General features: G+C 33.0%; 1 protein-coding gene across 3 annotated transcripts in view; it reads right to left on the bottom strand.

The window, feature by feature from the left end:
- LOC111048683 (opioid-binding protein/cell adhesion molecule homolog) overlaps nucleotides 1-19,089 on the bottom strand; it is a 210,080-nt gene that overhangs the window by 17,765 nt on the left and 173,226 nt on the right. For all 3 annotated transcript variants that reach the window (XM_039422589.1, XM_039422591.1, XM_039422592.1), the window contains exons 4-9: nucleotides 15,809-15,933; nucleotides 14,357-14,501; nucleotides 11,809-11,906; nucleotides 8,669-8,843; nucleotides 5,103-5,233; nucleotides 335-512 (exon numbers count right to left, since the gene is read on the bottom strand). In XM_039422589.1, coding sequence (XP_039278523.1) covers nucleotides 335-512; nucleotides 5,103-5,233; nucleotides 8,669-8,843; nucleotides 11,809-11,906; nucleotides 14,357-14,501; nucleotides 15,809-15,933 — 852 coding nt within the window. The remainder of the gene's footprint in view (nucleotides 1-334; nucleotides 513-5,102; nucleotides 5,234-8,668; nucleotides 8,844-11,808; nucleotides 11,907-14,356; nucleotides 14,502-15,808; nucleotides 15,934-19,089) is intronic.

Here is a 19,089-nt window from a genome sequence, read left to right as displayed (position 1 = left end):
GTTTATGTCGCAACTTTTTCTGTTATCCCAAGCTGATAGTCCACGTAGCTCTTTCCTGTGAAGCTTTATGACGCTGGTAGTCTCTCATATTGTGCCGTTCATACACTCTTACCCGGTCGAAACAGTGAAAATCGACAGTAATCGGCTTGAGATAACAGTAAAAGTTGCGACATAAACGCCCTATACCAAGGGATATCTACTTATGCTATTTTTGTTTCTCTATGGTATTAATGAATGAGTTCTGACCTATTTAGTTGCTGTTTATCAATGAAATTAATGTATGTTAGCTTGTTAATTATATGAATGAAATAGTGGCGGTAAGTAGGCTACTGACTTGCACTGAAGGAATGTGGGTCGGACAGTGGCGACCAGCCGTAGCCATTTTTCGCCCTAAGTTGCGCCTGGTATGTGTGTGCCTCCTGCAGTCCACTCAACACATGTCGCACCGTGTATACGCCTCTTGGTGACTCGTGCTGCTCCAGTTGTGGGATGGCTGTTTTCCATTCTGAGGCCTGATCACAAAACAAGATTTATCAAAATTTGAATTAACACTGAATAACCACTGATTGTTAATAGTAATTAGGTACCTATTTAAAATTATAAAGATTATTTCTTCAATATGTGAATACATTCGAACCTCTCTATAACGAACCTCCATTAAACGAAATCCTCTACACAACGAATTTTTACCTGGTCCTATGACATTTTAGAGTTTTGGCTGCTTATTTACCTCTATTTAACGAATTTCGGACCTCTCAACAACAAAGTTTTCTCTTCACTTCAACATACAAAATGTGGTGTTTACAGGAACCAGACAGTCATTTTCAAGGAGTTGTTTAGTTTCAGCAGAAAGGTCAATAGAGTAAAAATAATGGCAATTCAGGTAGGAAGAAGATAGAGTGGTAGACAGTCAATACAGATTGAAACACATGAGGGTGGTAGACAGTCAATACAGGTTGAAACACATGTCGGAAATTGAATGCAAGTTACTGGAAATGTATAATTCCAAGAATTCATTCGTAGAGCAGACAGGTAAAGCAGACTGGACTTTCTCATCCTTGCTTCTGTCACACATTTCAATTGTTAGAACTTGCCATTTATGAATGAAGGAACGGGAATGCCGGATCTCTCCATCCTCCCATCATTTGCTGTTGTCATACATTTCAATTTTGTAAAATGTGTGACATTTCACAAAATGTCACTATCTATACGTTTTCGATGTTATGTTTTATGTACAATATTCATTCAATTACTGCCCGAGATATATTATAAGACCAATAAGAATATGCCAGTTTTCTTGACAGAACAACCTCTCGATAAAGAATACCTCTCTACAGCGATTTTTTTTCTCGGGATAATCGACTTCGTTATACAGAGGTTCTATTGTATTTCCTATTTTAGTGATAATAATGTGAAATATTTCTTCCTTGTTTGGTTTTGAAGCATCTGAATTCAAAAATCTACTTTATGAAAATTTTAAGACTGAAAATTTTATGAGAAGTGAACAATTACAAGACTTACGGACTATGTGTAACTTATCTGAATTTGGGAGAGGAATAGCACAAGGTTACCTCATTTTTCTCTCCCTATCATTTTGATGATGTATTCATTGTATCAATGAATTAGGTATGAATAAATTTGAATTTTTGAAGTTGTAGTTTATTTTCGGTACACTTTTCTTTATTTAAATTAAATAATCTTTTTCAATATAGTTGTTGAGATCATTATAAGAGTGAGAAAAAGTGGCAATTGAAATATTTTTAAGTTATCTAATAAGCGAGTTATGGGTCGTTGAAGTGGTAACTCCGTTTTCTTTCCAGATCATGAACGGTTTCGACATTATTAACAGAAATTATCTTAAAAATTAAAAAAATGTGTCTTTCCAAATTAAAACATTTTATTCCCTATATCGTTCATAAACTAGTAGTTCTGTGAACAGTAGACCTTACGCAGTATTCTCATCCACAAGTACCTGATGTCAAATGTTTTAAATGTTAACAAAATCAGTTCACGTTTGAATTTGTATTCCATAATTTATGTTAATTTAAACAATGAATAGAATATATTTCTATTCCAGAATTAATATAATATTCATCCAGTTCCGTGATAATCTTTCCATCTAATGAAAATTAATTTTTTTCAGTCAAAAATATTACAATTTCTTCAGCATTATTTAGTTCATTTGATTATTTTTAATCACCTATTAAATCAGTTTTTTCGAATGTGAGAATATTTATATTGATGGACAAGCATAATAATACCATGACTGCAAAACAAAATATTGAAACCAAAGACCTTAAAGCTGCGATTAGACCAAATTTATTAACAAAATGTTAATAACTCAATCGCTATAGATTATATTAGAATGAACATAACTTATCATACACATCATGATGAACATGTGTGTTTGTCAACTTGCGTTCAATATCTAATAGAATCTATAAGGATTAGGTTATAAACATTTTGTTAATAACTTTGGTGTAAACCCAGCTCAAAGATGCATACCTCTTCAAGGTCTTTGATTGAAACTATAGACCTTATACAAATACAGTAATAGACTGGCTTCTCCACACATCTGTGTAATCACTTGTCAGCTGATTTATGATGAATAATAAATTCTATAGTCTGATTTTTACTCTAATATTGGCGTATGAAGGAGGCTCCTTTTTCCTTTTATATTATCCTTGAAATGCAAAATTTCCAAGAACCTTGTATATACGTCGACGCGCAATTTAGAAAGGAACATACCTGTCAAATTTCATGAAAATCTATTACCGCGTTTCGCCGTAAATGCGCAACATTTAAACATATTAACATTTAAACGTTAAGAGAAATGCCAAACCGTCGACTTGAATCTTATACCTCACTTCGTTCGGTCAATTAAAAAGTATCATTTCTTGTAAATTCGATAAGTTGTTTATTTTGGCATAAATCGCGAAAAAACGCATATTAGAACAAAGCCAATGATATACTGAATGTATTAAATAAACTGCAATGGAAAATTTGAAACCGTTTATGATCTGATGGAAAGAGAACGGAGTTAGCACTTCCAACAACCCATAACTCGCTTATTAGGCCACTTAAAAATTTCTTATAATGATCTTAACAATAATTATATTGAAAAGATTATCCAATTTAAATAAAAAAGTGTACCGAAAAGCCTCAACTCTGATGCCTGACACAGAATTTAAAAAAAAATATATATAGGAGAAAATTCAGTACCTCTACAACCATGGAGAAAGGATATCAAAATATGATATCCCATATGGTGTTGTGTATCAAGTTGAAATGATACTGTACCATATTATGTTGATACTGTATCGTGTGTGGTGATACTGTATCATATTGTGTTGATATTGTATCATGTGTGGTGATACAGAAAGACTTGAATTTCAATGTACATAATGACACATCAAGTTGAGATGATACTGTACCATACTGTGTTGATACTGTATCGTGTGTGGTGATACTGTATCATATTGTGTTGATACTGTATCATGTGATACTAAAAGACTTGAATTTCAATGTACATAATGACACATCAAGTTGAGATGATACTGTACCATACTGTGTTGATACTGTATCGTGTGTGGTGATACTGTATCATATTGTGTTGATACTGTATCATGTGTAGTGATACTAAAAGACTTGAATACTTCAATGTACATAATGAAACAAATACGAGTAATTTTGAAGTGGACCTCCATAGCATATATCAGTAACAGTGACTAATATATATCATAAACATTCACCAGTTCACTGAGAGTATTCTTCCCATTATTTCTAATGGGAGTTTTCACATTGGACGGTGACGGCTGAGTGTGAATAGTCCCATTATATTATTACATTATATTATATTATTATTATATACATTATATACATTATTATTACATTACATTATATTATTATTATATTATTAGAATATTTTCACTGAACCGGTCACTGTGTATGTGAGGTCCACGTTATAATGGCAGTGTATGATTAGCAATTGTATTTTGTATCCTTGTCTATCATCCAACAAAGCGGATAGCGCTATCTTTTTCTCGCTTTGCTATGTTGCCACATCGGCTTTTAACGAAGAAGAATTAATAATTAATTAACAAAATATTTCATCCTAATTATGAAATTATTGAAAAAGATCATTTCTTGCTTAATAAAATAGAATTGATTATTTTGAACGAGAATGAACCGTTAATATTACATCAATGAAACCTGTATCAGCTACCGTCTATAGAAGGCATGGACAAGACAGAGGATCGGCAACGTTTTCTCCTATCTTTCTCCATTGCCATCATAACGTGGACCTCACTATAGGAGTCCACTCTTATTCAATAGTTGTTGTTTTTTCATAGTTTTACTTTTTTTCAAAAATGTTATAGTTTCAAAATTATAATTCAATGAAGTTGATTTCAAGAGTAAAGCCACACGAGGCGCTTTTCAGTCGGCAAGACAGGACAAGAAGCTCTCCAAATTAGCTGGACAGGAAGCTTTTCTTATTCCCTTTCCTCTCCTCTCCTTTCCTTTCCTTTTGGTAGAGAGTTAGTGGGGAGGATATTTTAAATATTCTTTCCGAAGAAAGGACATTGATATGTCCAAAGCTCCGCCAATTTATGTAGATGCATAACAATATAATTATTATCTATAGTTATTATATTACAAATTGCTTTTTCATATCATATACAGTTCAATGATTATTTTCTTAGTCTATATTATGTAAATTCATCTATAATTTTGCTGTATTGTAAGCTATTGTATATAAGTGTGTAAGCCAGTATATATTTTAATCTACATAAATAAAGTACTCAATCAATCAATCAATCAATTCCTTCCCTTTCCTCTCATTTCTTTTCCTTTCCTTTCCTTTCCTTTCATTCCCTTTCCTTTCATTCCCTTTCCTTTCCTTTCCTTTCCTTTCCTTTCCTTTCATTTCGTTTCCTTTCATTTCCTTTCCTTATTTCATTCTCTTCATCAATGTCCAGTGTGGAGTAGCCATCAGAGAAGAGTGGCTCTCTTGATACGCCAACTCAATCAGCCAATCTGACAGCTTACTGCCGACTAGAAGAACGCCTCGTGTGGCTTGGCCCTGGAAGTTAGTGACTTACATCCTGCATTCTGTAGAGTAGTTCGTATTCGGAGATATGATTGATGCTCTCCACTTTCCATTTCAATTCGGGACTCTTGTTGTCAGTTGACGATGAATTCACACTCTGGAAGATCGGTTTGCTTGGTCGACCTGGATACAAAATACAAAAATGTATTCAATTTATTCATTCATACAAAAATACACAAATCATTGGAATGATTAAATAATACATGAATAGTTGAAATGATTCAAAGATCGGCTTGCCTGGTCGACCTGGATACAAAATACAAAAATGTATTCAATTTATTCATTCATCCTAAAATACACGAATAATTGGAATGATTCAATAAATATATCATGATTCAATCAAAAACATCTAATAATTTTTAAAAACATCTAATTTAATAGCCTGCATCATTGTAGAAATCAATCTGAAAAAACATACCAATTCAATCTAATATACGGAAGTTTAGAATATTTCAAAAAATCCAAAACCGCTCCACATGAGAGTAGGCCTACTAGTTTTTAATAACTAATATACAAAAATTAGACTGTAGTGTCGTCAAAAATAATTCAAAATAAAACATATTAGAAATTATTCAATTATTCATTTAATAATACACAAATAATCTAGTTTTCATGCTAAAACTTCTCACAGTAGCTCATTATTCTACAGTTTCGAGTGATTAGTCAATTAATCATCAATTCTATTAATAATTCATTAATAATCAATCACCTTCCGGAAGTCGCGCCCTACTCAATCACACCAGCAGTCGCGTGTTGTATTTTGTACAACATCCAATTTTCCAAATATTATATATTCTGTTTACTGTCAAAACATATTAATTAATCATTGTATAATCACTTTTTCCATCTTCTTGGATTATTTTACGCCTATGAACATTTGGATGATTACCAATTCATAGCCCAATAAGGTAAATTAAGCAAAGCCATCAATTCTGTGTTATTGGTTCGTTTACAGACCCCGTATACAGTCTCTCCCTATCTTATGCACAGTGCGACTAATGCACTGTCGCGACTAAATGGCACCTAAAGACTGAACCATTGCCCGGTTGATACTGCAACTCAGTGGAGTGATGGGGGAAAGTTTTGGAATGCATAGGTGACTCATTCTCTGTGACACCACCCCATTCAATAGTTTTGTACAGCAAAAAAGCTGACACTGTTGTACTTTTTACAACAGCGCGACTGCCGGAAGGTTAAGCCCAGAAACTTAACTGACTCGGTACGCTTTTTTGGGATATCTCTAAGACTTGGGGATAGAAACTGTATCATATTATCCTCATTTAACAGGAGATCATTTGCTCTGAACCATCTAGAGACTTGAGCCATCGTGTCTTCTGTCATTGTATTTAGAGCTTCCACATTTGGATGAGCGGAAAGTGGTGTTGTTTGTATTTAACGAGGTATCTGCCGGTTGCACAACAGCCGGTTGAATTTTAACAGTGATTAATTCCACGAGAACCAATCAGAGAAGCCGTCAAAAACGCCTTCTCTGATTGGTTTTCGAGAAATTAATAACGGTTAAAATTTGACCGGCTGTTGTGCAACCGGGTCTATGAGTTGCAAGTGCCTGAGGTAGATCATTAATCATTGAAAAAAATAAAAGAGGTCCCAGTATTGAACCCTGAGAGACACCATACTCAACTGTTACAAGGTCTGATTTTTTGCTCCCAAATTTTACCACTTGTTGAGGTTTACTGAGTTAGGATTTAAAAAGGTCTATAGTGAGGTGCACGTTATAATGACAGTGGAGAACGTTGCCGATCCTCTGTCTTGTCAATGCCTTCTATAGACGGTAGCTGATTATTGATGCAATTTTAACGGTTCATTCTCGTTCAAAATAATCAATTCTATTTTATCATTATATTTTTAAATAATTTCATAAAGAATTTTCAAGATTAAGATGAAATATTTGTTGATTATTAATTATACATTGTTAAAACATTGATTATTAATTATACATTTGACAGTGGTCCAAAACAGAGTTGACCTGAATGTTTGTCGATATCAATTCAATTACAGAGTTAATAGATTAATGAATGTTGTGCCTAGTAGAATTATAAAAATAAGCTGTAAGGAACATAACTCTAAGGAAGTGAATAATTGGATAAAAACAAATGATCTTATTGTATGGTGATCTGAGTTTGTCAGGTACCTATTTCTTGTCTACCGATTTTTTAAGAGTTGTGGAGGATTTCCGTTGTGTTTCTGTATTGAACTTACTTAATTTTCAAAACTCATTATTTCATTTTGTAGTTTGTGTATTTCTGTCTGTCTGAAGTGTTCTCATAACTATGTCTTATTCTATTTGTAGGAATACTTAATAATGTAGAAAAATATAGTAATATATATATATATATATATATATATATATATATATATATATATATAATATAAGTGAATATATAAATGCTGAAATATATTTCACATAAGAAAAATAATCAAAATAGTTATGCATTGTTTTTGCTCAGAATAGTTCGCCTTCTTGCTGCTTTGTTGTGATCAGAATTTATATAGACTCCTTCCTGCGCTCAGGTTTTTACCTTTGCAGGGAGATATTTCTTCATAGACTAATGTAATATTTCTGTTTCTGTGAATGTATTTTTTTGAGGAAATAAAGAATTTTTTGAGGAAATTTTGAGGAAAAGATGATCTGGCAACAGAGAAATGCGAGAGAGAGATAACACTATCCGCTTTGTTGAATGATAAACTAGGATAGCAATACCATCATTAATCAAACACTGCCATTATAACGTGAACCTCACTATAGACTTTTCCCCTTTACACACCATAAAAAGCCAGTTTATCCAATAGAATTCCATGCTCCACCAATCAATTTTCAATATCGGGACACCGAGCTTCGCTCGTTATTTTTATTTATTGATAAACAGAACACAATTCTTTAAAATGCTCGTGTTAATATTTTACAGCTGGCTATAGGCCTACGTCAGCTTATGAATTTCGGGGATGAGATATTTTGATTTTCTACAGACGCAGTTTTTTATTATCCACAGACGACGAAAGTCTCAGCTGTTTTTCCAAGGATGAATCATCCTTTTAATGTCGTTCAGCGAGTTTTCCCAGGGATGAGACCTAGTGCAATCGAATTTTTATATCATAAACCTACTATGTTCCAAATTTCGTGAAAACCGTTAGAGCCGTTTTCGAGATCCGTTGGACATAAATAACCAAATATAAAAATATATACAAATATACAAAAATTGCTCGTTTGTTATAATAGGATATTGTTAAAAAACACTTATTGACATGGGCTGCTTTTAAATTAATAAAACAAAATAAATCTTATAGCACCCTTTATTCTTTATATTTTAAAGTTTTTTAAAGAATAAAGGGTGTTGTAAGATTTATTTTGTTTTATTTTTAACAATAAAAAATAAAAATATAACGATATCCTAATAAAACAAAATAAATCTTATAGCACCCTTTATTCTTTATATTTTAACGTTTTTTAAAGAATAAAGGGTGCTGTAAGATTTATTTTGTTTTATTAGGATATCGTTATATTTTTATTTTTTTATTGTTAAAATTGATGTTGAATACCTGAGACTTCGATAGTTTTCATGGTGGTTCCGAGGCTGTTTGTGGCGGCGCACTTGTATGTGCCAAAGTCGGACGCCTTCACGGCCTGCAGTCGGAGAGAGTGTTTGCGCTTGTCGTTCTGTTGGTGCACCTGTTCGTCGTTGTCCAACTTTGTCGACTCTTTGTACCATTCAACCTGTCACCAAAATAAATGAATAGATATGATTTGAATGATAAGTTATACTACAAGCTGAATAAATGAAAGGAGAAATAAATAAAGGTACATTTTATCATGAAAATGGTAAAAGTAGGTCACAACTAGTAGTTTAATGTTTCTAGAATGTTTTAATACAAAAGGGTAGGCTACTACAAGTTTTATATTGCTTTTATTAATTTGAGTAAAGTACCCCATATAAGTAAAGTGTTTTCATGAAATTAGAGATATAAATGAAAATAGAAATCTATAGCTGGGTTTACACCAAAGTTATCAACAAAATGTTAATACCTTAATTCTTATAGATTCTATCAGATTGAACGGAACTTGACAAACACATATGTTAATCATGTGTATGATAAGTTATGTTCAATCTAAAGGTACGTACAGATTTACGCGCCGCGAACATGAGCAATTCACTTTTAATCAGCTGACTATAGTTTGTGTAAAATAAGTTGAGACTTGGCCCTCCATCCGTAGAAATTACAGGGTTGCCGAATCGTGTAAAATTGCAACTTTTTCAAATTTCCAATTCAATGTCAGAATTGGATGTATAATATCATCACCGATATCCTAGTAGTAAGTACTAAAAAAGCTTCAGGGTTGAAGGATTAAAAGGAAATTAAACTTTTATGATAAAATTGGAAACATCGTGAAGATTTGTTCTTCTTTTGAATATCACTTCTTTCAGAATCATGGGGCGTCGTAATGCGTGATAATTTTATCTATAATTAACGGGGAGAATGTCTCCTTATTTCTATTGGTGTCTGGAACATTTTTTTCCGACCTATAGTTATTTTTTAATTATTGATTATGTTCGTCAATGTCGAGACATTTCGTGCAGAAAACATGAAATTACCGACATGCTGGAAACTTTTTTGTCTCGAAAAATAAGTGGGTGGTGGAAGCGAGAGAGATTCTCAGAAATAATTTTTCCAATTGTCAAAATTAGTCGGAAGATTGTATTTTGGTCTTCAAGGAATTTTAAAGTTAGAAGAGCGGCTGCATGTTAGGCATTGTGTACTAAATTGTATGCTAAAGGCTGACAATTTAGAAGATATTTGACTGTATTTTTACAGAAACGGTAAGATACAGATATAAAAAGCTTGGCATCAGCTGATTAAAAGTGAATTGCTCATGTTCGCGGCGCGTAAATCTGTACGCACCTTTAGATTGAACATAACTTATCATACACATGATGAACATTTATGTGTTTGTCAAGTTCCGTTGGATCTAATAGATTCTATAAGGATTAAGTTTTATTAACACTTTGTTATTAACTTTGGTGTAAACACAGCTTAAGTACTTTTTTTAAAATTGTTTACTAACAAGATGTTTCAGCTATATGATGCCATCATCAAGTGATTGGAAAATAAATAAAATGAAATTAAATAAATACTATTGCAAGCTTTCTATTTTTGATATATGATATGTTGGTACATTCATATGATTTGAATTAGAACTGTAAATTTTGGATTCAAATTTGCATGATTCCATCAAAAATATGGTTATTAATGTTCAATTGATGAATTAAATTTATTATTTTATCTCTGTTTAATTTTTCAAACGAAGCGGGAGAGAGGAGAGATATATTATGGTTTATTTCAAGACTTCCATAGTGAACTCACATTATATGATGTCAAAACTGGAGTCCGATTGATTTTTGGACGTACGATTCTTTGCCGTCCTTATGAATTCTATAAGATTAAACGGAACTTGACAAACATAATCTATTCTTTAATCTGATAGAATTTATAAGTCCGGCAAAAAGTCAAACGTCCAAAAATTTATTGAAAAAAATGTTTGGCTATCCCATATTTTATATTTTATTGCCATCTTTATTGCAATCTCTATATTAAACAGTTTACTATAGGCCTATCGGAAATATTAATTATTGGAAGATTGAGCGGTAGACTAATTAATTAATTGCCTGAAAAAATGTTTAGTTTTTAGTTCTCGGTAGTTTATTACTTTCCTTGCCCTATTACCATAGGTAAGGAAAGTATTGCTTTCCGAAAAAAATTAAGGTACCCCAATTTCTAAATTTCTATACGTTTCAAGGTCCCCTGAGTCCAAAAAACTGGTTTTTGGGTATTGGTCTGTATGTTTGTGTGTGTGTGTGTGTGTGTGTGTGTGTGTTTGTATGAGTGTATGTGCGTCTGTGTACACGATATCTCATCTCACAATTAACGGAATGACTTGAAATTTGGAACTTAAAGTCCTTCCACTATAAGGATCCGACACGAATAATTTCGATCAAATGCAATTCAAGATGGCGGCTAAAACGGCGAAAACGTTGTCAAAAACAGGGTTTTTCGTGATTTTCTCGGAAACGGCTCCAACGATTTTGATCAAATTCATACCTAAAATAGTCATCGATAAGCTCTATCAACTGCCACAAGTCCCATATCTGTAAAAATTTCAGGAGCTCCGCCCCATCAATGCAGATAGATTCCCAATTATCAGGCTTCAGATACAATTGGAACAAAAAAGATCAAGTGGAGTAGATTGAGCATGAAAATCTCTACAATTAATGTTCAGTAACATTTTCACCTAAAATTGAAAATTATCTTTAAATTCGAGAAAATGTGATTATTCAATTGCAAATTATTGTTGATTCTATTAAATCATTCACTATGAAGAGATAGCAGACTTCATGTGTGTCTCCAGCGTTATTGCCCTGTCACCAGCTGGCTCAAATCTTTGGATAGTAGACTTGAGATGCGCGGGAACACTAGCGTCAGGTGATCAATTTTCATAACGGCAAGGAAAGTTGTGTGAGTGCGCCACACCAGATTTTTTTATTTTATTCTCTTGTAAGAGGTGTTGATTTATTAACCTTGATTTGTTGCATTGTTAAATTCTGGCAATAAAGAATTGAACTGCTACCTATTCATTTATTGAAGCATTTTAAACATTTTTCACAGATTCTTATTATAATACAGACCTCAGCTTTCGGCTCACTGTGCACAATGCAAAGAAGTTCAGCATCGTATCCTTCGTCAATATTCACAAAGTCTTTCACAGCCTCAACCTCTGGCTTAACTGGAAAATAATTTGAACTATGTTTATTAGGTATTGATGCTATTTCAACGTGGATTGAGTTGTCAAATAATAGATATTTACAGAACAGTATCAGATAAAATTATCATTCAAATATATTTCAGACATATACTTGTCTCGAAAAGTCATCATAGATATCTTAAGGTGTGAAAATGAATTCTTTCAATAGCTGTGGAGATGACATATAGTGGTAGTTATCTATCTTATTATAATAGAGATTCAGACATAGGCTTGTCTCAAAATATCGTCATAGATATCTTACAGGTGTGAAAATGAATTCTTTCAATAGCTGTGGAGATGACATATAGTGGTAGTTATCTATCTTATTATAATAGATATTCAGACATAGGCTTGTCTCAAAATATCTTCATAGATATCTCACAGGTGTGAAAATGAATTCTTTCAATATCTTTGATTAATGTTCAAGTTTTATTAAAGAGAAGTTCAATTTAAACAGTATAATTTTCATTTAATTTTCAGCATTGTCAGTTCATTACATGAATTTTGATAATGTGGTAGTTGGCTCACCCATCTTATTGAAACATCCAGTATATTGATCTATAGTGAGGTCCACAATGACATTGCAAAGGCATTGCTATCCTTGTCTATCATTTAACAAAGCGGATAGCGCTATCTCTTTTTCGCTTTGCTCTGTTGCCAGATCGTCTTTTAACAATGAAGAATTAATAAACAATTGACAAAATATTCCATCTTGATTATTAAAATTCATTACCTATTAAATTATTGAAAAATATAATTCCTTGCTTGATAAAATATAATTCATTATTTCAAACGAGAATGAACAGTTAATATTACATAAATAAACTGGTATCAGTTACCCTCCATAGAAGGCATTGACAAGACAGAGGTTCGGCAACGTTGTTCTCCTATCTTTCTCTACTCCCATTATAACGTGAACCTCACTATAGGCTGCTACACAAGCAATCTATCCACTAGACCAGGATCACATCAGTGTTTCATTACTTACAATGGAGATAAATTGGAAGTTGCATTTGCTCAAATGCTAATTAATGAGTAATAATTATTAAAAGAAAATCCTAATTAAATGCTGTAAATCACCCCGAAGACTTCTGCTACTGCAAATATTGACAACAGGGTTAACAGCTAGATGGAAATTCGATGAGCGATACTATACAAAAATTTAAGTTGATAGCAATAATAGCAGTACTCGCCTACTAGTATAAATTCTGCTGCTCTTGTATTTAGTTTTAGTTTATCAGAGATTGACAATGGTGTAATAACCGAAACCGGTCTTTCTAATTATCAATAAATCAGTGGTTTTTTGACAATTTCTTAGTCTTTTTCATTCAATATACAAAAATTATTTGCCAGTTCCCGGGCTGACAATTATAATTGTCTCAAAATTGAATAATTTTACTTTCCTTGCCCTATTACCATGGGTAAGGAAAGTATTGCTTTCCGAAAAAAATTAAGGTACCCCAATTTCTAAATTTCTATACGTTTCAAGGGCCCCTGAGTCCAAAAAAGTGGTTTTTGGGTATTGGTCTGTATGTGTGTGTGTGTGTGTGTGGTGTGTGTGTGTGTGTGTGTGTGTGTGGTGTGTGTGTGTGTGGTGTGGTGTGTGTGTGGTGTGTGTGTGTGTATGAGTGTATGTGCGTCTGTGTACACGATATCTCATCTCCCAATTAACGGAATAACTTGAAATTTGGAACTTAAGGTCCTTCCCCTATAAGGATCCGACACTTTCGAACAATTTCGATCAAATTCAATTGAAGATGGCGGCTAAAATGGCGAAAATGTTGTCAAAAACAGGCTTTTTCGCGATTTTCTCAAAAACGGCTCCAACGATTTTGATCAAATTTATACCAAAAATAGTCATTGATAAGCTCTATCAACTGCCACAAGTCTCATATCTGTAGAAATTCCAGGAGCTCCGCCCCATCTACGCAAAGTTTAATTTAGGATTCTCAGTATCAGGCTTCAGATACAATTTAAACAAAAAATTCTAAGTGGAAAAGATTAAGCATGAAAATCTCTACAATTAATGTTTTGTAACATTTTCACTTAAAATTGAAAATAAGCTCGAAATTCGAGAAAATGTTATTATTTCAATTGCAAACTGTTGGCAACTGTTGATTCTATTGAATCATTCACTATGAAGAGATAGCAGACCTCATGTGTGTCTCCAGCGTTATTGCCCTGTCACCAGCTGGCTCAAACTTTGAATAGTAGACTTGAGATGCGCGGTTACACTAGCGTCAATTGATGAATTTTCATAACGGCAAGGAAAGTTGTGTGAGTGCGCCACACCAGATTTTTTTTGTATTGTAGCGCTCATCGAATTTCCATCCAGCTGTATAACCTGTTGTCAATATTTGCAGTAGCAGAAGTCTTCAGGGTGATTTAGAGCATTCAATTGGGATTTTCGTTTAATAATAACTATCACTTACAATGTACATGAACTTCGATGGACTGAGTGTCGAATCCCTGCTCGTTTTCAGCTCTGCACTGGTAGAGTCCTGAGTTTTTCCTGGTGACACTTTCAAGGGTCAGAGTTGGACCGTCTAGGGGATCCTCCTGCGAGCCATGTCTTGTCTGCAACCGGGAAAAAAATATTTTAATATAATTTCAGATAAAAATACCTAAAAAGACCAACATTTTTGAGAAATCATTGCAGGTGTATTACACATGATTTATCAATTTCAATAATCTTCTGAAATCAATACATGTCAGAGTTGGAACGTTAACTTTTTTCAATCAATTTATATTCAATTATTTATTTAACAACAATGACAAAACAACTAAATCATAAAATGATTGGAAACGTAAAAACATGCTCATAGCCCTTACTATTAGTTTAAGTTCAGGTTATTTAACTTTATTTATTGATCGTTTGGGTGATATATTTTTAATTCTATGTATTTGTTGTAGCTCTAATTATGGTTGTTGACATTATTTATATATTTTTTCTTTTAATAGATTAAACTACTATATATTTATTTTTTTGATTTTATCTTATTCCATTCCCGAATTTTGATTGCATATTAGTCCAAAAGAGGTTCTAATTCTTCAGCAGTTTTAGAACACATACATTTTGATCCCAGAATAATCACATAAGATTCTGAATTTAGAATGTTAATATAGGAAATTAACTAAAACAATCCACTGTATATAGTATCAAGTCAAAAATTTAGAGAATATTGAATAAACATTGAAATTTTTGAGCCATAATAAAAACACCAACTCACTCACTAATAAATAATAAATTGAAACAAATTTATCCCAATATTGATATAAAGTTTACATAAGAAGAAGCTAAATTGAATCATTTTTCAATTATTGTAAAATACAGTACCGTATTACAGTTGTACATACTTTCAATATTAGAATGGAACAATAAAATTAAATTGAATCTATCTGTGTTTCAAACAGATAAATATTATTTCAATATAACAATAGGAGCACATCTTGCCGTGATGTTAGCAGGTATATTACAATAATTTAGGCATGTGAATTAAATTTGGGAGAGAGATAGTACAAGAGTATCCTTAGTTTTTCTCCCCCGATTAGTGCTTCATTGTAACAAAAAAAATTATAACAAAATAAATGTCATAATTTATAAATTTTAATATTCTTCAAAATCACAAATTATTGTAGATACAGTACTAGCATTTAGTTAGGACTATCTATAGTCCTTGAAAACCTTAGTTTCATATGATGTACTTATAATTATCATAGTCTAGGCTGCTCACTCACATAAATATAATAGTCATAAAATTATTATTTCAGTTTATATTGGTATATGGAATTTTACCATTAAGCTGATCTTGAAACACAAAATATTATCTTACAAATTGAGAACTAGAAGAATAAATTTAAATTAAAATCAAGTTCTTGCTCACCTTTTTTGTGAAAGTGATCTTTGGAGGTGGAGACCCAGATGCTGTGCATGTGAGTGTGATGGAAGATCCCTTCTGTACTATATTTTTCGGCTGTGACGTCATCAATTGTGTAATGTGCGGTTTCACTGCGAACGAAAAACAAACTTTGACTTATTAAGTGATAATTATTTCTAATTTATTAACATACTCCAATCTGAAGCTTTTTTTATCTATATATATATATGAAAGTGAAATGGAACTCACTCACTGACTCACTCACTCGCAGAACTAAATCGCTAATCTACCGGACCAAATACGTTCAAATTTGGTAGGTATGTTCAGTTGGCCCTTTAGAGGCTCACTAAGAACGGATTTGGAAAAATTTCCAAAGATACGCCCAAAATCTGCGTTTTTTTAGTGTTTTCTCAGATTTATCGAGAACAAATTAACAGAAAATGTTCAAATTCAGTACAGAAGCTCAGCTAGGGTGTAATAATGTTGTATTAGAAGGAATTTGCAATAACGTCAAAGATACGCCCAAAATCTGCGTTTTTCCAGCATTTTTTTACGCTTTCTCAGCTTTATCGAGAACAAATCAACAGAAAATGTTCAAATTCAGTACTGAAGTTCAGCTAGGGTGTAATAATGTTGTGTTAGGAGGAATTTGCAATAACGCCAAAGATACACCCAAAATTAGAGGTTTTTTGCGTTTTCTCAGTTCTTTAATCAAGTAATAGACAGGAATAATGTTCAAATTTGGTACAGAGGTGTTGCTAGGGTCTTAAAACTTTGTGATGAGGTGACTTCAATATTTCATCAAAGATACGCCCAAAATCAACGTTTTTCTCAGCTTTTCTGCGTTTTCTCATTACTTTGACTTTCTGATGGAATGAAGCATGCTCAAATTAAAAATGCAGGCGACCGAAGCGAGCCCGCTGATCTCATTTTTGGACGATCCAGTCGGCGGTCCTAGACGGATATGGCGAGCGAAGCGAGCCTGACGGCTAGTAAATAATATTATTGGATAATATTCATGTGACTTTTGTTTGTGAGTAGTCCCTGATGAAAAGGCTCTTCCTAGCCTAAATATAAATATAGGCTACTAACAAAAGCAATATGAGAACACGAAGTTTACCTTTTCATTCGAAATATTTTGATATTTAAATTTTAAAGTAGCCCGTACAAGTGAAGTTATTTTAAATAGGCTATTATTTTATCCGTTGAACGGTTTCACTACTGTTGTATCGTAATACTTTTGTGTGAATGCATTGAATATTTGAATTCACATTGAAAGCATGACATGTAGGCTATGATACACAAGTAACCCTTACTTGTAAAAATATCATGAGAAAAAATCTGGTGTGGTACACTCACACAACTTTCCTTGCTCATTGAACTGAAAGCCTCATTCTTAAACGAGATAATTTAGGGGAATAACATAATGACGATTGACGGCAACATATTTGAAACTACGATCGACTACTGTATATGTGTCATATATAATTGTTTTAGAGTATTTTTCCTTTGTGTAAATTGTGAAATTCGATGATTTTTTTTTTTAAAGTCGTCAAAACAGCTGTTCTACTGATGAAATCTTGACTATGACTGTGTTCTTTTTATAAACTACTCTACCTACATGCACGAGAAGGAGGTTACAAAGTCCATTTCTCAAGGATGGGGTGGACCCCCATTAGTTTTCCAAGAAAAAGGCTCATGCCAGTTGATAGAGCTGATAAATAAGTATACAGGGGTATATGAATTTGAAAAAAAACGTTGGAGCCGTTTTTAGAAAATCATGAAAAACATGGTTTTTTAGTAACTGTCATTTTTCTCAAGAATATACGGGGCGTAATCTGCAATTTTCCCAAAAATGAGACTCATGTAAGTTGATAGGGCTTATGAATTATCCATGGTATAAATTTAAAGAAATAGTTAGAGCCGTTTTCGAGAAAACCGTGAAAAACATGGTTTTTTAGTAATTATCCGCCATTTTTCGCCATCTTGAATTGAATTTTATTGTCGGATTCTCATGGTATAAGGACTTAAGTTTAAAATTTTAAGTCAATCGGTTGATTAGGAATGCAGTTATCGTGTTCACAGACATACACACACACACACACACACACACCACACACACAACACACACACACACACACACACACACACACACACACACAACACAACACACACACACCACACACACACACAGACTAACACCCAAAAATCATGTTTTTGGACTCAGGGGACCTTGACGTATAGAAAACTTGAAATCAGGGTACCTTAATTTTTTGGAAAGTAATACGGTCCTTACCTATGGTAATAGGGCAGGAAAGTAACACCGAGAAATATTGATAATAATATTATCAATATGTAGTTCATTCTACATAAAGTACGCTGAATTTAACATTTTAATTGACAGCTAACAAATACTCGTAGGGCAGGAGAACTGAAATTCAGACGAAATCTTTCACTCTGTATAACTTGATAAGTAAGCATTTTCGGACTCATGTTAATTAGAAATTTTAATATACTATATATACAGAGTGTTCTGAAAAAAGGGTGCCATAAGTCAGGGTTGATTCCTCACATCAAAAAAAGAAAAAAGTACTATTAACATAGGTCCGACAATGCTTGGTTACCAAGTTATACAGGGCGAAAGATTTCGTCTGAATTTCAGTTCCCTGCGGAACGAGCCTACGGGTATTGTTGGCTGTTAATTAGATGTTAAATTCAGCGTACTTTATGTAAAATGAACTGAGAAATCGAATAAATCCGTTTCCAGACCGTTAGCTACAGTAATTTTTGAAATATGTGACGAAATACGCGAAAAACTAGCTACTTTAAAATTTGAAGCAGATTTACTACCCTATGTTGGATGTACAATAAACACAAAATATTTTCTCACAGAACTTGTAGAAAATTAAATTTCAATAGAAAAATGTAGAATAAGTTCATAATAGACAAACGCAACCTTGAAAAAATCCTTCATTACATACAAAACTCCTGAAAAATAGAGAGCTTAACAGATTTTGTCTATTTTTCATGCGTTTTGTTGGTAGTTGAGGATTATTTTTTTAGGGGAAATACCACAGCCTACTATAGATAGAGGGCCGGAACATGATCAATATGGCAACGTGTGGTTCAGGCCGCCATATTTATTTGATATGCATAGATTCATTACACCATTAGAAAATTGTATTTTGTAGAATCATTTGTACTATTGTATACTGTGAAATCATTTGTATTTGTTAGTAGTTGTATACTGTGAAATCATTTGTATTTGTTAGTAGGGATAGTAAGTA

Source organism: Nilaparvata lugens, chromosome 3 (genome assembly GCF_014356525.2).
Source record: "Nilaparvata lugens isolate BPH chromosome 3, ASM1435652v1, whole genome shotgun sequence".
Taxonomy (NCBI): domain Eukaryota; kingdom Metazoa; phylum Arthropoda; class Insecta; order Hemiptera; family Delphacidae; genus Nilaparvata; species Nilaparvata lugens.
Note: the sequence above shows the minus strand (reverse complement) of the source record. Positions and strands in the feature narration are given on the sequence as shown.